General features: G+C 47.8%; 1 protein-coding gene across 1 annotated transcript in view; it reads right to left on the reverse strand.

The window, feature by feature from the left end:
* The window catches only part of MNT (MAX network transcriptional repressor), a 43,329-nt gene that overhangs the window by 957 nt on the left and 21,436 nt on the right, over window positions 1-20,936 (reverse strand). The window contains exons 6-7 of the mRNA XM_019471784.1: window positions 1,900-2,092; window positions 32-295 (exon numbers count right to left, since the gene is read on the reverse strand). Of these exons, the coding sequence (XP_019327329.1) occupies window positions 32-295; window positions 1,900-2,092 (457 nt within the window). The remainder of the gene's footprint in view (window positions 1-31; window positions 296-1,899; window positions 2,093-20,936) is intronic.

Raw genomic sequence — 20,936 nt, forward strand, 5'->3', positions numbered from 1 at the left:
GGGGGGTGGGGGCAATAACCGTCCGTTTGCCCTGTCGAAGCCGCCACGATGTGAGTCTGTGCAGGGACGATCGCCTGCGGCTGGACCAGTGCTTGTGTCTGGATGGGAGGCTGTGTGTGGGCTGGGGTTTGTTTCTGCTGGATGGACAGGTGCTGAGGCAGAACCGCTGGGTGGTGGGAAGCAGTGTTTGAAGGGACGGCTTTCAGGAGCTCTGGGTGCTGGCGCTGGGTTAGTTTTGGTAATGAGTTCACTGGCCTGTCATCTTCCATGTCTTCATCCATGTTGTCTTCACCCTCTGGAAAAAACGAAAGGAAGAAACTCCCATAAAAAAGAAAGCAGAGCACGAACTGGACTAACCAGCCTCCCTAAAAGGCAGCACAGGCGGAAGAGACGACAGCAGGAGGAGTCACTGAACTACGGGCAGGCAGCATCGCACGGCACAGCACGCTCCATCGAGCCCCAGTGGGGCGGCACACCCCTCTCCTCCCTGCCTGTGGGCCCAGGACCCAGAGCCAGGCAGGCGTGACTAGCTCGAAGCCCCAGCTAGAGAGGGGTGCTCACAACAGGCTGAGAGATATCGCTCGGCAGGCAAGGGAAGCAATTTAAGCAGAAGCAGATGGAGAGCACCTGGGCTGAACTCTGTCTGGGCTGAGGAGGGCTCCTTCTGGGAAGAAGAATGGGGTTTCCTTTCCTGTCCAGTTGTTCCACCGATCGGTACCACCCCTTCTGCTCCCAGAGCAGGCAGGAGACAGCCATGGAGAAACATGGCAGCAAGTTCCTTGTCTGGTTCTGGAAAATGGACTCTCGTCCAGTCCACAACTAATGAAGCAATGCAGGAACATGCTGACCCTGCGGAGATCAGGAAGACGAGCAGGGCACCTTGCACTGCCTGCTCTAAAGCCAGCCATGCAGTAGAGATTAAAAATCTCAGAAGATACAGAAGCAGCAGGAAAACCAGGGAAGACACTTCCCTTTTGCAAGCTCTGTGGTTAGTAGTAGCTTGAAGTAATCATTTTTCAGCAGAGGCCAGCTGGAGAGGCGAACGGCTGACACTCCTATTGACAAAGCACTCCTACTCTCAACTTCCATCAGCCTACACTCGGAGTCTGTGCATATGTTCAAAGGTGATGAGCCCAATACAAGCCTGAATGAACCAGAAAGCTCAGATTTTCCCTTCCTGGAACCCGCTGTATCGTCTGCCTGGAGTGCCAAGAGCAAATGCTGTCGCGATTTGAAGGAACTGCTGCAAATGGTTACAGGCTGCTACAGCCTCCCCATCTCTGGATAGCAAAGAGTACATCCACAGACTGCCTATTCTTCCTGCTGCAGATCACTGGTATGGAGAAAAGCATGCACGCTCCTATCTCACAAAAACTTCTCACTGGGAACAGCACGCCAGATATTCATTAGTATCATTTCATCTTCACTGTGAATCCTTTTCACACAATGTGAAGGCTCATTAAGTTGTTCAAATGCTCTGGTGATCCTTCCTGTACCAATTCCTTCTTCTCTACGTGGCTGAACACCCTCCCACATCCACGCACAAATACATCAGGATGCTCATACATCACTCAGTTCTAACGAGCAGAGATGCATAGCTGTGCAAGAGGAAAACTAAGTTTTGAAAGCAGGGAGCTCCAGGTGAGGTATCAGCAGATTGAATGTGCAAACCTGCACTTTGTATCTACCTAATGTTGATGCACGATTTTCAGTTTACTTTACACAAGCGGCAGAGTATTATTAGGCCAACATCAATGACTACAAAACACTTGAAAACCTTTTACTTTATTCTGAATGCAAAGAAACCTTGATGGTGCTAGATGAAGATCCCCACCACCACTATATAACTGTGTCAGTGACATACGGTGATGATTACAAGAAGAGAGTAATTACGGGTACCTGATGCTGTCGAGGTAGATGCCTGGTCATCCTCTGGCTGAACTGTCTGTCGAATAATTCTGTCAATCTCCAAGATGTCCATCCACTGGCTCAACTCGTTCTTCAATTCTGCCAGTCGCTGCTGGGTAGCAATCTTCTCTCTTGCCAGCCGCTCCATCTCATGTTCATATTCTTTTTCCTTTCTCTTTAAAGTCTAAAGACAGAAGGAAGAAAAAGAAATAAAAGGAGAACAAGGACAAATATAATCTACACTAACCTGGTCACTCCCACGTCCTTAGCTGGTTTTCTTTTATTACCAGTTATGCTGGTGTAAAACGCGTTCAGATATAGTTACGCCTTTCAAATTTAGGCAGAAAGGGAAAGGACGAGAGCTGGCCACAAAAACCTAAAGGGTTACTTTGGCCAACCACTTTCCACCTGCTGAAGGAAAACTGATGAGCCTCCAAAACTGAAATGCTTAACCACGTCAGGTGTGAGTCCCTTCAATTCCAGGGGTAAATTTAAAGCCTAGAACTCCTCAGGAAAAGTTGTAAGGCTTTCTCTCTGAAAAAAAGTATTTCTGCCACTTTAAAGATAGAAAATGAAATCTTCTTACGTTCTTCCTCTTTCGCTCTAACAGAAAATGAAATCTTCTTCTTACGTTCTTCCTCTTTCGCTCTAACCTCCCCAGTAAAACTAAAAAATTAAGAACCAAGAGCACTGAACTGTGACAATGACTCATATCTGTAACATGGAAGCCAGACCCTTCCCAGCAAAGCACTTCCACCCTGGCTGACTTCCTAAGCTAAACACAGGACACTGACGGTACGTGTGTGCAAACACTGGCAAGAAAGAACCTCTGTAAGGACACCAATAAACGACTCATGGATGCAGAGCGCTCGTGGACCATGAAGCAGACTGTCCGAGGTCCCGGACAGGTATTTGCTGGAGGTGCAGCAACATAAACCTGGACTCTCTGTTCACTCCTCTCTTCTGTTTCAGTCCAAGGGAGCTCCTTGTTGCACTTCAACGTCAGTTTAGAGCGACAGGAGTCAGTACTCAGTTCCCAACACCAGTCTCACTTCACCTGCCTTATGAAATATTTGAAGAGGACTAGGGCTTATTGCGGACTGGTGGGAAAGTGCAAAGGGAGGGAAATGGGTGCAGTTCCCTCTGATCGCCAGGCGAGAGGACATGAGACCACTGTCAGTGAGCCACTCGGAGAGTGGGGCTATAGAGTTTTTACTACATACATCTATTCCCAAGCATCCCTAAGGAACGGAAGCATCTACACAGAGAGCAGTGCTCCTGCACAGCAATGGACTGATGGCCCATGGCTTGAGAAAGGTGGAAAAAACCCCATATCCTTGCATGAAGACAGAAACCTTGTGCAGAAAACTCTGCTCTTATGTGGGAAGATAAAACCACAGACATATTGAAGTATTTCAAAGACAAGGTGCATAGGAAGAGATGGTATCTTTTACTAAACCAACTGACAGTAGTTGGGGAAAAAAGACAAGCTTCAGGCACACAAGCCCAAGTAGGTCTACACAAAATCATGGTGCATTTCTGTAGCCAGCACATAAATCATGGAGAGAGAGGGAACTTTTATATGGTCAGAAGAAAAGAAAAAGCACAAGTACTAATTAGCTTCTGAGCAACACACACCACACCAAGAGCTCCTGACTTAGAAGAGATGGCTAAGAGCCGACAATACCCTGCATCACGGGGGAAATCCTGAAGTCAAATGCGAAGGAACAGTGTATGTTCTCCTCTCCTGCTAATGCCCACTCAGCGTTGGAAATTCAATACGTTCATCGGCAGGGAAGGGAAGAGATGCTGCATCAGTCAGCACAGTATGCAAAAATGCCAAACACTACCCAGTACTATTAATGGGAAATATAAACCACATAGATCTGATGGGGATCAATTATTGAGCAGTGCAGCAGAAAAACAATAGCTGATCTTCAGCTTCAAAGGTACTGTTTTATGAGATTTTAAGCCAGTAGTGTAGCACTGAATAGTAACAGGACAGAGAACCTGTCCCCCAGCCAGGTCAGCACTTACTATAAGCATAAAAGAGACAAAATAAGTGAAATCTGCAAAACCATCTATAGCCCATCCATTTTCTAAAGTTAAGTTTCACCACTGGGAATCTAAATCACATAAACACTCCTGAAAATACCAGCTATACAGAGCCTGCACGGATGCTCTTTTGCACTCACTACCGGCAAGCACTGAATTTAAAAGCAAACCTTACACTTAGCAGAGCAGCAGAGGATCAGACTCATGATCTTCTGAATACGTGCTCTTTATTTCTCTCTCAAGTTCTCCAGGACAACTGCAATCAGAACCTGACTTCATGCATTTCAATGGTTCTGCTGGTCTTTTATCTCAAAAGTTAGCCGGGAAAAGCCTGTTCAGCCAGGCCTTTAATTCAGCCTAAGCCAACACAATGACTAGGGTAGCTTCTGCCTTCTTCTTATAGAAAAGTAAAATGAAGAAAAAAAACCAAAGGGTACCTTTGTCCCGATAATAACAAAAGAAGGAAGTATTTTTAAAATGGCCAAACAATGTGTATTAGCAGGGCACAATCATTCCAGATGTGTAAATGGAGACAACTCCTCTCAACGAGGCTTACACTTTCGTCTCCTAGCACAGCTGGCTTTAGCTCAGACAAAAGCCTCTCGAAATGGACAGTTTTCAGGCAAAGGGGGCAGTTCTGTCCCTCTCGCTGCTTTTTAAACTGTAAGCAGGCAGCCAGCTCCTCAATACCACAGTTTTATACTGGGAAACCCCAGCAGACCTGTAGCCTACAGCAGTGACAGGAGTTACTGGGACAGCAGGGTGTCCACAGCAAGGAAGGGAAGGTCTTTGGGTGCAGGAGACACAGGTAAGTGGGGACAGGGACTCCCGGAGTCCTGGCTCTGCACCAGCGCTCACTCCTAGCCCGAAGATGGTGTTTACATCCATACGTGGCTGAAGCCCAAATCCATATGCTAGTTTTAAAGTCTCTTATCCTACTGAGTGTGGCCAAAGCACTTTGCCTGACCCAGAAAACACAGTCGTGCTGCATGTGTGCTTTGATTTCCTTGCAGCCAAAGGGATGTGGGTGGGACACAGAGGGCAAAGCTAAGGCAATGAGGAAGGTGCACGCTCCTGTGCTCAGGTTTAAATATGCAAGAAGAGAACTCGTCTGAATGTCTTCCTCTTTGCTCTCTAATCAGGAAAGAAGCAAGCGGGAGAAAGTCTCAGACTAAAATCACTGCATACAGACACGAGCCCGGCCCCTCTCTGCAGCATTCCTCTCCAAGCATGTTCTCCATGCGGTTACTCACAGGGCACGATAACGAAAGGACAGAATACAGTAACACAGCTTTCCAGAAAGTGTAAGAAAGAAATCCATGCAGCCTCAGCACCCGTATCGTGCACAGCACAAGCATATTCAAGTAGATTTGGCTTCCTTCCCTGCTGCGAAAGAAGACTCCCAGCACCAGGGGAAAGCATGACTATGAGGTATGGGCAGGGCAGCTGGTCATTAGTTACAAACTTTTAATTACTGAAAAGGCAGGCAAACCCTTAGCAAGCACCAGGACGAGTCTTCCAGTGAGCGGGGCCAGGGAGCTCGCTCTGTCGCTCTCTGGGTGCTCCACTCCTCCAGCACAGGCTTGGGGACGTGGAGCTGCTCCAAGCCCGGCCCCACAGGCTCTGCCTCCCTCTGCGCTGCCAGCAGCCCCAGCCCTCCCCGTGCTGGGAAATGGCTTGACGGGGTGCCAGCTCCCAGCAGCCACTCGCTGCGACTGCACACTCCTCCCGGGGCTCCTGCAAACGGCCCCCCCGGCCAGCGTGGTCACAGGCTGGGTGCTCTCCAAGGGAAGCTGCTGGGGAGGCTGGAAGAGCAGATGGGCTGGAGTCTCTGCTGGCACCAGTAATCTTTCAAAAACTATTCTAGGATGCAGTTCACTGTGGCTCACTTGGTACAGACGGATCTCCCGGCTGAGCTGCTACTTGGCCTAGTAACGAACTCGGTGTGATTAACTGGAGCCTTCCTCCCTCTCCAGCAGCTCCCCTCCGAGCACTGCCCCGCTCTCTGTGGGCACCGGCCTTGCAGGGCACACCCTCCCAGGCTCTGCAGGGGCTACGTGCGTGCCCTGCGTTTGAAGGCGAGTCTGGGAGCAGGAACAGACCCAACCCCAACCCACCGGCCCCTGTGCAGCAGCAGGCACTCATCTCCTGCAGGAACCTGCTCGAGAGGGGACAGGGAGTGGGGACCCTCTTGCCTTAGTACTTCTTCCCACCAGCAGCTGGTATGAAGAGGGTGGGGGCACATCTCCCTGTGTCCTCTCTGACCAGCATCACCAGCAGTCCCTTAGACAGACCGCTGTCTAGCATCTGCTCATTGACAGGTTATTTTCTGCAAATCATCCTGCCCACATCAGGTGCCAGGTTTTCCCATCAGTCAGTAGAAAGTCCACAGCGACAGCCAAACCTTAGTCATTCTGACTTTGCTCGCTTACCTACTCCCAAACAGAAAACACCTTTAGAGACATGCGCTGGTCTCCAGGGCATTTTTTCTAAAATGGGAATTTCTTACAACAGCAGCAGTATCACAATGGATCCTACGCGATACAAAAAAAAAAAAGTCACAAAAAAGTTTTAAAATAAGAAGCAACTACATAGACACTTCTTTCACCAAACCCAAACCTTTGGGATCTTCCAACAGAACTGGCACATAAGCCTAGAGTTGAAAGGGGCAGAGGGAACCCTTGAAACTACATACAACAAAATAACTAATTAAGAATGAAATTTCAATAAAAGGAATTCATACAAATGCCCAACCACCTGTCTTTCAAGGTCTGAAATTTCATTAAGGCAGAGGCATGTGTGTCTGGGACAGCTGCAGGTCGGTAACTGCCATCCGACCCACTTCCCCAGCCACCGCTCCTACTGGGAACTGTGGGGAACGGCAATGGCGAGGGCTCTGATAAGGTGCTGGTACCTGGGATGACAATTAAGCTGTCTGCCAAGATCCTGAAGGACACACATCCCCAGTTTTGACCCAGGACTGAAGACTCAAACCCTTGTTCCTGAATTTCCTCCCCAAAAGATGCTGCTTTCCTTTGTACTGTCTTGCTGTTTCTCTCAGGACATGGTCCCTGCAGCAGGGGACAGGTCTGGAGTCCCCCAGGCTCCTGGAAGTCACTGCTTTAAGGATGGTTGCACCAAAAGGTGAGAAATCCTGAGCAGAGTTCAAACCAAATGGCTTTGCCTGTCAGAGTAGGAAACCAGCTAGCAGGCAAGAGGGCTCACCAAAATGCACCTTTGCCATTGCCGATATTGGCAGATGTGACTGAGGCAGCTGGAGTCCCTCCTTCCACAGTTAAGCTGAATCTGAAACACTACAGTATTAAAAAAAACAAACCACCCCAACCCTGTAATTGTAATCCATTGACCAAAAATTCCTGCCACACACCAAGCAGCTCAACAAGCACCTGGCATCACAGGAGCACCAGCAGACTCCTTTCTCATTGCAGCAGTCCTTTTACCCAGGGTGACAGGACAAGCACTTGCAGAGGCAATACAGGCTCAAGGGCAGCTGTGGTCTAGCAGGAGCCCATGGTTGGCAAGCCCTGTGTCCAGACTGGAGTCCTTATTCCAGTGCTGACCTTGTAGGCAGACTTCAAATGTTGTTGTTAAAACCCTCTGCCCCCCTCCCTTCTGTATCTGCTGCAGCTTCGGTCTGGGAGATGCTAGGAGAGATGAAAATCTGTGTGATTTCAATGTTTATCTGACTTTGAATTATCTGAATGTGAAACAATTAAAAAAAAAAAAATCCAGCTGAGTTTCCTCCTGATAGGCAGTTATGTGCTTTATGAGTTTTATGCTTAGCCTAGATTCACGTTATGTCATGGGCTTAGTCCCTGGCAAGGATGAGGACCTGTGCACGTCCAGGGAAAATGCTAAGGGAAGGCCTGCTGGGCGGGCGAGCGCTCCCACTGCCCAGGCTCTCACCATGCACAGGTCCCTCCCCGCGCACAGTGCGACACTGCAGTTTGGGAAGCGTTCACCAACCTCACGGAGCCGGTTGGATCAGACCCAGTGCCCCTTCCTTCTGCACCTAGCCAGCATCGCTGCCACCCCATGCGTCTGTGTTTAACCAGAGAAGCAGCACACAGACAGGATCATGCCTGCAGCTGCCTGGTGTGAACTCCTTCGCTTAACCTGGTTCATGAAACTGATCCTGCTTCTTCATGGTGGAAAAGTCGCTGAAGTTATCTGCATTTCTGTTCTCCCACCTGCCTCAGAGAGTGGTGAAGATCGATCGGCACTGGGAGTTGCAGACCCCTGGAGAAGGCAAAGTGTAGCCATCTGCAGTTTTGGTTCTCTGTTCTGTACAAAGCAGCAGGGCTCGCACGACCCAAAGCCGGTGAGACTTGATTTGAGCACAACCCACGTGTACCAAAGAAGGCAGCATGATTTCCGCCAGCTCAACAGACGCAGCCCCCCCCCAAGACTGCTCTTTTCCCAGCAACAAACTTCAGCACAGACCCTTCTCCTTATGTTTGTGCAGTGATGATTGTAGGATTTCTTTTTTTAATGTTAAGAAATTGGAAGCCTTGGTTGCCCAGGCAACTTTTACTCCGCAGTGTAAGGAAGCTACAGTGAGAATCACAACTTCAAAACTGATTTAGTTTTCACTTCCATGCGCTTAAGAAAATTCCACAAGAGCATCACTTAAAAGAGCCAGTAAACCCTGACCCTGGGGTCAGGTCAGGTCAGGTCCCCCCTTCCTGGGGGAAGCTGATCTACCCCAGGAAGAAATCATGGATTTCCTCATTTTCATGTGAATCCATCCATGACTTTTGACGGTTGGAAAGTTTTGCAAATCAGCTGCTGGCTCTGGTGAAAACGAGTTAATCATTTTACTCCCAACATTTACAGTTCTCACAGTTTAACTCCTAACCGCACGTGAAATAGGGAGCTAAGGCCAAATAAAGCGCACAGTAATCGTTTGCTGCAGGGATCAGTATCCCTGCAAGATAGATATAATACAATATAAAGTACAAGAGTAGTCCTATGGAAAATGCCTAATTTTGAAGCTGAGAGCAAGTCCTTTGCTTGGCAATGCCTGCAGAGGACCAAGGGCCTAGGACCCGGCTCTGACAGTAACCCTCTCCAGTGCAGTCGCCATCCGCACTGTGCGGAGCGGCTGCTGCTACCACACACAGGTGGAAACGGTGACAAGGAAATAAGGGCAGTGGTGAAGGGTCCCTTCATCTTTTATTTAAACAGCAGTGACCAAATTAAAATCCATATGAGGGTTTGCTTTTGCTCCCCGTGAGTATCTGATTTTCCTCCTCTACACGTAGCTGTCAGCTTCAAAGCAGCCTTTACCTGCATGGATTATTAAAGCAAGACCAGCACAACTGCAGTGACAGCAAACACTCGATGCAATACCAGTGGTAACATTTCACTCCTTTGTGCCCATTCTTCTTGCTGTTTCAGAGCTCCTATTTGGTCCTTGTGTGCATCCCACTTGCCGCTATTTGGTAAACAAACCAGAAACAAACTACCGTTGTCGCTACGCAGCAATAGTCATTTGTCACTGTAAAGAATTTTCCATTTTATAGCTGGCTATAATTAAATTGCTTATTCTTATGTCAAGGTTGAAAATAATGCCCCCAATGCTTTCTCTGCGCTTGCCTCAAGAATAATGCTAGCCCTGTAGTTGGCATCAGCGAGGTTTAAAAGGTCTTATTAAAAAGCTCCCCTTATAAACATTATATTAGCAATTTAAAAGCACACTTTCTATTATGAGCTTTTCCAAAAGCATATTTCAGCTGTTGTGTTCTATTACATGGCGTTCACTGATTAAAAATTCCTCATCAATGAGCAATCATGAAAGTGATCTGCAGTTTTGAACCAGATTCTTTAACTCTTTTCTACTGGGATCACCGCCGCTGCAGCAAACCAGGAGCTGCTGGGCCAGGGGAGGTCACCAAGCAGCAATCCCACCTGCAGGACCTCCACGCGATTCAGCACTAACCCAACCCAGCCAGTCAGACTTTCCACTGCCGTACGGAGTTTTGATTCCTATATATAATGGAAAAAAAGCTAAATCCTAAGAAAACGATCTTATCCTTGCAGGGACTGCCACGCTGCAACAGATCTACAGCGCAAGTAGTCCACCAGCCTGTCTCCACAAATGTTGCAACCAGAAACATCACAAGACAGTGGGGTGCTGAGGAACGTGCAGACCCCAAACAGCCCAAGCCCCCAAGACTCTGTCGGCAGAGGTGCCACACTCACCTGTAGTGCTTTGGGATTTTGCATTAGTTACATCAATTCTGGGCATTCCTACTTTGAATCGTGCTAAATTTTCTATGAAGTTCTTCAGGTGCAACGAGCAGTTTGTTTAAAGCCCAGCATCTAGAGAAATCGCTTGCCCCAGCTCATCCCAACCTGCTGCAATGAAGGAGAGCCCACAAAAGCAGGAAAACCAAGAGCCGGTTCCCCACACGGCATCAGGCTGGTGTCCCCACTCTCCGCAGCGAGCGTGTGCACCAGCAGTGGCTGCCTGCGCTAGCAAACATGAAGGCAAAGGACCCGCTCCTGCACCCTGGACCTCTGGGACCTCCTCGACCCGAGCTCCCGCTGATGCCAACAGGCCCCTTAGTCTGCGGAAAGCAGCACCGGGCAGGATCAGGCCATCAGCAGAGGTAACAGTGGTACCTCTCCTTCTGCTTGTGTGAAACCCCGGCTGGTTGCCACGGGAACCAAAGCCATGGTTTCCATGGTAACTGCTTCATTCAGCTGGCTCTTGGAGATGAAATCCCACACCGGTGTCGGATGCGCTAGCCTGGTACCAACGACGGGAAAATACAGGTCACGGCACAACAGTAGCACCGCAGCGACTGACGTAGCTGCCGCACCGCTGCCGCTCCGCTCTCCCAGGGCAGAAGTGGCTCTCCCACGCACGCCACCCCGCTAAAATCACCCACGTGCAGCTACACCCAGACAATTTGTACTACAGCAGTTTCTCCATGGGTTTTCCTGAGAGCCTTTGCTCAATATAGGATTACGGTCTCGCTTTCCCCAGATACAATGTAAAATCATGATGGGCTCAATGCAAAGCTCCGAGACGTTAACGTCAAATGCTCAGCACTGGGGGAAACGTGGGAAGGGGTCCTGCAGTGACCAGTTCTCAGCACATTTTGAGAAGTGACAGCTTGTGCGTTGAGGGAGGGGAGGAGCAGAACAAGGACTTTAGGCTACCACTGTTTCTGCACCGATTTCAGCCTCCTAAGCTCTCAAAGCTAAGACTTTACACAAGCACCAAAAGCAAAATAAAACTTGCAAGGTGAAACAGAGACCATCCCACGCTACTCATAGGTCTAATCACCAGCACCCTGAAGCAGGCTGATCTGATCCGATCCCATGCACGGCTGCTACCCTGTAGATCCTTCAAAGGAGATGAGGCAATCTGCAGTGTGGCCTGCACCCCTGGGTGCAGGTCTGCCCACAGGTCTCTCAGACCCAACAGGTCATTTGCCAGCAGCCTCATGACCCAGCTCTTCCATGTGTTTCACCCCCAGACAAGGAAGGCAGCCAAAGAGCGCTGTTATATTCTGGGAGGTAGCTTTACCCTCACACGCACGCAGCAAGCACGGTGACTTCAGGAAACGAGCAAGTCATTTGCTGCAGAGGCTGCACCGGCTTTTCTGCAAGTACAAGAGAAGTGTGCTGGGCAGGGGCTCATCATCGCATTTTTGCGTGCCCACCACTGTTCAATCTAGCTGCAAGGGCAGAGATGAATTATCTAGCTAGAAATACTTCACAGAAGAGGAAATCTGCCTGGAGCAGAGAATTCATGGGAAAATGAGAACATGCATTGTTATTTACATTTATTATTTGCACATTGTTAGCACTTAAGACTCCTGATAAGACAAGACATTGGGCCATAGTCTCTGGAACAAAAATACAGCTGAAACATGGCTATCTGCACTGGCCTTGCAGATCTAAGAGGACCCAGCCTCCTGAAGCACCGCTCTCTGGACAAAGTACAAACAGTTACTAGGGTAGAGGGTAGGAAGAATCCAAATCAGGAAGACAAAGAATAAATTCAGAAAAAAACAAAACAAGGCAGCAAATGACTGGAACACACAGTACAAACACAAACCAGGGAAAGGCATAGCCATACCCAGGGCCAACCACCAAAACCATGCCAGCTTCTACCAGTTTAGCAGATCTGTTTTATTCCTTGATATGACTTTCAAGGTTAAGGGAAATCCAATGTTAAAGAAAAAAAAAAGTATTATTTGCAATGACTAGGTGTTAAGTTTGGCTGTATATTTTCCCCTTTTTCCTTTTTTTTTTTTTTTTTTTTTAATTTTTCTGTCATTCAGGAAATAAGTGAGACATTTTCAGTGATGCTAATGGATTCTGGATGCCCAAAATACCCCGAAATACTGTGGTGTTTGTTATTTGGAAAATTATCCCAAACAAGTTATTTTAATTTGTTTGGTGTGGGAAATGTATCTGTGGTATAACTGCAATAATTTTCTGCGAGCAAAAATAAAGCGCACTGCATTTCAATGAGCGATTATTATTAACGACACAACTGCTGGATGCGGGACCCTTGCAAGCCTTTCCTGAGCCTACGTGACGATGTACAGACAGCAGTTCTGGAGGGCAACAAGTTACGCTTTAGAGCTACAGCCAGATCTCCTACTGCTAGAGATGAGGAGGAGATTAATGTGGAGACACATTATCGCTACATCTACTTGCTGCAGTATTCTTGTATTTTTCTTGGAGGCATCTCACAGTGGCTGCTGGGGGAGAGAAAACAGAGTTTTGGATGGGTCCCGGGTACGGCGCTTCCTTTGTTCGTATCCCTACAAATCTGGCTCAGCCAATGGGCAAGATGCACCAGTGAGCTGCGCATTAGAACACAAACACTGCCGAGGCTTTGAGCAGCTGCCCAGGGGAGCAGGTAGGTGAGGGCTTCGCCTGGGAGAGGAGCACACCTCCCAAAACACAGTTTTGGCAGGTGATGGCAGTCCCAACAACCATGAGCTCTGAGAGAACCACCCTCCCCAGCAGAAGAGGACCACCACCCCACCGCACGCGCACCGCAGCAGTGTGTCTAGGAGGCTGAAGTCCTGGTGACTCAGAGAAGGATGCTGATCCTCCCGCACCACCTCTCTTCCCTGTTTCTCCATCCCTGTAAGGAGGTCAGTGCCAGTTATTCACATCCCGATGGCTCCACCTACGGCCCACGGAGCAGATCTGGGTCACCAGAGGATTTCTCTTGACCTACCTCCCTTATTGTTATGGCCACGGCGGCAGCGAGAGGATGTAAAACCCAGTTGTTAAATACAAACCGACTCTGGCACTTGTGCAAGGCCATGAATCAAAGCCGTGCACCTGCGTGAAAATCTTTGCCTCTGTGCTAAAGGGTCGAGGGCTGCAAGTGCTGGCTGGCGCAGCAGCTGCAGTGCCCACCGTGCCTGCACACCGCCAGTACTCAGACTCCCCACCGCTGCTCATGAAGGTGGTCCCCAGGCTGAAGCTCCTCTGCATGGTACAGCACACCCCACCGGGCTGAAAGACTGCCTTAGAGTAGGTAAAGCCCCATGAAATTCTTAAATATGAAGTCACAGGAAGGTGCCAGCTGCTGGGGACGATGAGCTCTGAATCATGACACACACTACTCTGAAAAAGCAGAATATAGCAAGAATCGACCAGCTTTCTGCAAACCCACCCAACCTGCGCAACATTAACGTCACTGCAGAATGTTTGCGGAATGAAATCAATCTTCTTTTAGAGACACTTTCCACTCAAAGACCTCAGGCCTTTTAGGAAGAAGAGCAAAATAAAAGTTGTTCTTTCTAATGCTGCAAGAAAATGCACAACCGCCCTCAGGGAGCCAGTTCCTGTTCTCCAAAAATACAAATACAGTGAATAATCAGGTACCTGCCCAACAAATGGCACCCAACTCACGCTTACTTTGTACAGGACAACAGGTCACCTGCCGTCTACCTTCCTCTTTCCACCAGAGCTGTTATTTTCAAAGACATAATTTTCCCTAAATGCTGTCTCAAGTTGACCTGAGCAGCCTGGTTATTCAGATCAAGATGTATCTCAGCATGACAGGACCAACAGTCCCTACTTGACACCCTCATTATCAGACCGCAGACTGCATTTTCTCCTATGGGTGCTACACTGGCTGTCCCTGAATGAACAGTATGTCACCAAGAGGTATTTAAGAAAACAGTAACAATTCCACAGTGAAAGGGACATTCTAAACCTCAACTTGATATAGTATTTTAACTCATAATGATGGTAAAAGATGAGTAAGACAGCTAAAAGAAAAAGAAATTGGAAAAAAAAAATCCATTTGTTTATTTGATGCATGTGTTAACATCCTGTGCAGAAGCAGCTTCACTGCTTCAGCAGGTCACCCAGCTTCCCATGGCCTGCGCCCATCTTCCCCACAGTGACAGCGAAGAGAAAGACAAAAAAGAACTCACAGCTGCACACAGAAAAGTGTTCAGATAAAACCACAACAATCGGCAGGGCAAGTCCAAGGCACAGGCAGGATCAGAGTAACTATTAATTTTTGATAAATAACAGCTGAGACAGGGATCCTTGTAAAAATCTTACTGATAAAACATGCTTTGGAAGATGTGGAAATATGAGTATTTCTATCACATCAGAGTAACACTGACACGACAACAGGAGATTAAGCTGATACCAACTTCCTGCTGCTATACAACAGACAGTTTCAAAATCCCCCTCATTCATTATTTTGTAGTTGACAATGTCTAGCAAGGCTGCCACCGACATCTACAACGGCAAAGCATTGTATAACTCGGCCTGAACTCTGCTGTACTTAGGCACACACAATTATTATTGTTTTCTTGCAGCTATTTGTTTGTAATTTTAATTGGTCAGTAACTACTTCACTGTAATTTTAAAGAGTATTAACACACACCTTTGCTGCTGCTAACAAGAACAGGAATCCAACCTACCCTTGTAACTTGTGCCACGGGGCCCCTGACCTCTTCCCTATCAGGCTCCCAGGGAAGAGCAAAACCAAACTCAACAGTTATCATGTCATGGGGTTTTTTGTTCGTTTGGGGGTTCTGCCTTGTTTTAAAAGGTAGGTGACTTCTGCAATATTATACATAAAATAAAGTCCGTGCAATCAAGCTGTACTCATCACTGCTTTCGTCACGTCACGTGCACTCTCTTCTCTCCCATGTCTGCTCTCTGATGTCAGACAACAACCAGTACAAGCAACGGCACCCAAACAGGCTACGACACAACCATCAGGTTGAAACCCCGTGCTGTGCTCCACTTACAGGTTGTTTTGGTTTTTACAACCTTGAGCGCTTCTTCAAACTACTACTTAAATGACAGCAGTGTGATAGACGTAGATTCTCTAACAATTAAAAAGACACGTACAAGATTTATAATTCTGTTTACCCTTTCCAAACTCTCGTGCATGAGTCATAAGTGAGACACTGTTTTAAAAAAATCACCATCCCTTTTGGCAAAGGTTAAGAAACGGCTTCCACTCACTCAACAAGGTTCAAACCCTGGGCATTTTTAAACACTCTATTGCATGACACGTTTTGTCGCCACTCCTGCAAATAAAAATCCACTGACTGCTCTCTGGATGGAGCCTCCCTTCAGGCAGATCATGCTGCAGCTGGGGAGGGACGGCAGAGGATTTGATTTGAGACGTCCGCAGCTGCCTGGGAGCCCACATCAGTTTTGGCGGATGTGCCAGCTCGAGTACCAAACTCTCTGATTCAAGAAGGGAATCCCACGTTTCTTCTACTCAATGACTGTACAAGTTATCCAGAGGGAAAACGATGTCAGTGCTACTGCGTGCTAAGCACAGTCCCAGGCTGCATGCTGGAAGCTATTAAAACATGCCTGACAGTGGAAACTCTGGCTGTCTGGCTCAGATTGGCACACCGAGTGCCAAGAGACTGGAAGCTCTGTGAGCAACCCCCGGCTTCTCAGGTTGAGCTCCCCATCTCCCATATCGATATAGCCCGATGTCATGCCTCTGAAGCTAAAATCAATTCTTCAGTGACTCCATTAAGGGCAGGAACTAGACCCTGCACTTGCTGTGAATGAACACCTCCCACTGACTCCAGCGGAAGATCAGCCTTACATCCTAATTCTTACCCATTTCACATTTTTAAGCAGGTTCCAACTTGCTTTACTTTACTAAACGCTATTTTTTTAAAGGTCTTATTTCTCATAATTTTCTGAAATCTACAGATGACACCATGTTGCATGACCACAGCCTATTGTTGCTGGAAGCCTTTATTATTGGCAATGAAATTCAGGCTAATTAGACAAGACAGAATCAATTGATCAGGTCAGGTAAACAACATGAATAAGCACTGCTTGGCATGTGAGTGCTGTTCACATGAAGGAGGCACTGAGAGTGCTAATGGACCCAGTTCTTACTAGGCAAACTTTATAGAAGATAAGTATATTCACCTAGTGGCTGGCACAGAATAAAAAAATAACAGTTACAGCTACACTGTTCAAGGTGGGGAACTTAACTGGATTCAGCATCACAGTTTGGCTTATGCATTTTGATCAATAATCCAGCCACTACATTGCTTGAATGTAAATGAGCTCTATTCTTTATACGAGACCAAATGCCAACATCAGACGTGTGGGTTTTCTGTCTGCGGTACAGTATCTCCCTACACCAGGAACCGGCATGTTTGCAGTGTCCTCCTTTACGCATGTAACACCTAAACCCTAAGCATTACCATGGGACTTCAAAAATCCACTAGTCTTGTTCTGGTCCTCTACACTAGACAGGGATGAATTACTGCGTTCAGGCACTGATGAAGTGACCAATAAATAAAACCAAACCAGAAGAAGAAGACACGCTGTGGTTATTAACAGGAAAATTTAACAAATGTGAAAACAGTATCTGGTCTGTTCACATGTCCACAGGATCAGCTTAAAAAGGACAGCACAAAGGATTTTTTTACACGCGCTATTTAGACATCCTTGGACGGTACTTTGTATACATTCTGCCCTTGAAGGAGTCAATTCTGTTGTTTATTGCTGGCATAGATGGGAAACAGCACCATTTTTAGGTGCACAGCTTGTTGCTTCAGGCAATTTGAAAAGCCAAAAGAGACTACATGAGGATAAACAATTTAAACATCTCATATAAACAATTAGCATTACTGATGAGCACAGGTAAGTCAGTTCACAATGGATTTCTACCCCTGGCAGGATGTCAGGAATCAGCTCTGTAATTTATTGTTTGTCTTACACAGCATCCCGTGCTCTCAGCTTAGCTGGTGACTGCTGAGAACATACCGCACACGGACAGGAGAGGTGGCAGAAGAGCACACGCTGCAAACAGCGGTGACAAAGGAGGAAGCAGACACAAGGAAAGCCAAAATAACCAACGTGCTAATGGTGAAAAACTGAACCAGCCTCCTCCTGCATCGAAGTACAATGACTGACGTTGGCATGTCCTCTACTGCAGGATTATGGTTTTTTGTTTACAAAGGGATAGAATCCATTCTCCCGCCTGGATAATCACTTCTCCCTTAATGCCTACTTCACACCTACTTCACACCCATGGTTTGAGTTTGCCGAACTACTATTTTTCTTTCCATCTGACAATGATCTGAGACCTATGAACTTTTGTCCTTGCTTTAACTTCAGTCTAAAGCAGTTAAATATCACAAAGGAAAATAACATTGATCTGGGCAGCGGTGACCTAGCCAGCAGGTCAGCTGAGGCCACAGTACGGCCACGTGAAGCCAGTTCAGCTGAGGAAGCCCACATTTGTAATCAGATGAGGAAATCAGGCACACTTCCCTGAAAATGAACAATGCAGTCATTTACTTGGGAGTCTAAAGAGATCTCAACTACCTTGAGTCCAGTACACCACGATTTTTTTTTTAGCATGAACATTTTTTTTTAGCTCCTGAGAAAGGCATCAGACCATGGAAACTGTAAGGTGCTGCTTCCTCTCACTGCGAGGAGCCGGGAGGGAGCTGCAGCCCAGCACCTGCCCCAGCATCAGCAGGGTTTGGAAGGGGAAGATTTCCATCATGAAGACGGAGACTACTTTACTTTGGTAAAATACTTCTCTGGCTAGCTGGTCTACAGTTCAAGTGACAGCAAGAGGCCTGCAGCCTGTTCACATAAGCAGTCTTGTGACTTTTAAATGGCTTTGCCACTCATTTGTACATTTCTCTAAGCACATATAACCAGAAAAATCAAATGACTGGTTTGCATCAAAAATTTATCTGGGTGATTCCTGGGAAGGCTACAGGCACGGCCCAAGAGGCAAGTTTTCAGCTAGTGTCAGTCACTGGCTTTGCTCTAATACCCGTCAAGTCAGCGGGATGTGGGGCACAATGCCAACCCTAGCTCCTGAGGCAGAAAGAAATTCTACCCTTCCTGCCCCTTCCTGAGGCAATAAATGACAAACTGGTCATAATATAGATCATAAGTTCATCACAGCTATTTTCCATCTCTAACACTACAAGCAGCAAGGAGGACTGGTAAATGACTTCTCTGAATTTGTAAGCAAAGTCAATTTCTTAAACAGAGCAAATGCTCCTCTGTAGGACTAAGGCCCAACATCTATCATCACAGAACATCCCCCCCCCAGTGCTTCTGCAATACCCGAGCAGCACATGCAGTAGTTTGGAACACAGTGGCGCCCTGCTTTGCAATTGTCAAAGGATTTTACTCTTTGCCTTTTGCATGCCCTGGGAAGCTCAGCTTTGTCTAATATTTTGTAAGCACGTTATTATTTAGTCAGCATTTGACTCTAGTTGTGGTGGGGAAATTGGCAAACAAGCAGGACTTGCAGTGTGGTCTGAAATCTGCCAGGCTGCAGCTGTGCTGCTCGCGAGCTGCCTCACTCTGGCCGTCCCGATGTCACCTGGTGAGCAAATGGCCTGGATGTCGTCTTACACTAAATATGCAATAGAAAATAACCCCTGAAACTGGAAGGTGTTCAGGTACCATGGTGACAGGCACAGTTTGAGAACACAGAAGAGAAAACAGTCTTGCTTAAGGGCTTCAATTAGCTTCCAACCAAGATGATTACAACATTTCCTAGGGGGGCGAGGAATCCTTCAAAGAGAACCAAATCAAAACACCCAGCTGCATGGACGTCCTGGCTCTGAACTGTGTCTGACATCTTCTGCGCAGGGCTCTGCTCCCTGGCCACCCCAGCAGCACCCTCTCCAGCACAAGTGAAGTGCGGTGCAATTCCCTCTCACAGCATGGCTCTCCAGTGAGGTGACAGGCTTGTCCTGCCTCGTCTCTGCTGGGGGACGCTGCTTCGGCAGCAGGTGCTGGCCTGCCTTAGCCGAGGGGACAGGGCTCTGCTCTCTCAAAGCAAACAGCATTTTCTTCCCACTGCGTTTTTTTCCACATCACTTCATGCATTTTAGAAACTTTCCGGAGGCCTCTAGCATTTTCACGCATGTTTTGCGGGGAGGAAAGCGAAGAACGAAGGGTGAGGTGGCCCACACAACGAACACGCTTCATCACAGGCTCTGTCGCTTGGGACCGGAGCCCACCTCGCTGCTGTGCCCTGCAGGGACAACTCCCTCAGCCAAGAGCCACAGCACAACAGCCTACACCACCTAAAACTGAATCACCATTTAAAAGGCTTATTAACTTCCAGCTGCGTTCAGCCTAATTTCCTTTGTGTAACAGTGTGTTTAATTGGAGAGATTCTAATTTACTGTTGCAGAGCACAAGCCCAACTCTAAGGATAAATTAAAATGACAGCTCCATGGGAAGTTCGGAATTTAACTTTCTGACTTATCTGATTTGATGCAGATACAAATATTTAAATCCAGCCAAGGAAACAAACAGCCTGTTTCTAAGATGTTCCAGCTGGAATGGGGAAAAAGGATTTTGCAGGAAGAGAGGCTGCAACAATTAGTGCACTGTCATACTCCTTGCGGGCACAGATCAGCTAAGCAGAGCTTCAGGGCCAGCACGCTGCACTCCTCCTCTGCAAGACTCATTTGGGTTTGGTTTTTCGGTGTTTTTTTCCCCTTTAGTGAAAAAATACTTTGCTATATTGAGAATAAGAGGTTTTACCTTTAAGTCTCCTTTGTACAATTTCCCTGTTCTTTTCAAGGGAGAGAGGTAAGTACCAAGCCTGTTGAGTGAAACATACTGCGTCTGGTGTGCGATTTCTGCCAAGAAGGCAATGTTTCTTTTGTTTTTTCCTGTAATCATGACCAACTCTGTGCTCCTGTCTGCAGATTAGGCCAGGATTCATCTCACCCTGCCTGAGCTGGTAAGAGGTGTCCCAGCCCAGGCCACAGTCCCAGCTATGCTCTCTGTAACCCCTGGGGAGAGGTGAGCGTCATCTGCAGGCGGTTCATCCCATCCCCACACTGATGCACGTTATTTTTGTTGAGACAGATTGAAGCTAAATTCAAACTGAATTTAAAAAAACAAAAAAAAAAAAGACAATTCATTTTTGATTTTGAACTCTGAAAATTCAAATCAGATTTCTAATAATCTGTTTTTTTCAGGCAAATAAACAGAGCGCTCAAATTTTTACTGCAACCGCATCCCGTGATTCAGGCGCAGACCCACGGCGAAGCTGCTGCCAAGGAAAACACTCTGCTTTTGGGATACTCCCTGCCGCCTGCGAGCTCGAGCGAGCAGCCGCCAGAGACGCCGCCCCGCAAGAGGAGGAGAAGGCGAGGTGCTGCAAGCAGTGGAAGCTGTGCCAGCGAGGAGGTTACACAAGCGGCACAGCCGTGCCGTGTCCACCGCCTGCAGGGCAGCAAGCTGGCCCCGCTACCGGTTCTGGGTCAGGCACGGCCGCGCAGCCCGCCGGCCGCCCCGGGTGGGCAGTCCTGCCATGCGGGGGCTGGCGCTCACCATGTGCTCGCTGCACACATGGAGGTGGACGCTGGCACAGGAGCTCCTGGACAGAGGGGAGGCTGGGCAGCCGGGATGGGCCCAAGGTCGCCATGACCTTCACCGCCATGGCGGGTTGACAC

This window comes from Aptenodytes forsteri, unplaced genomic scaffold, assembly GCF_000699145.1.
Source record: "Aptenodytes forsteri isolate BGI_AS27 unplaced genomic scaffold, ASM69914v1 Scaffold66, whole genome shotgun sequence".
Lineage (NCBI taxonomy): Eukaryota > Metazoa > Chordata > Aves > Sphenisciformes > Spheniscidae > Aptenodytes > Aptenodytes forsteri.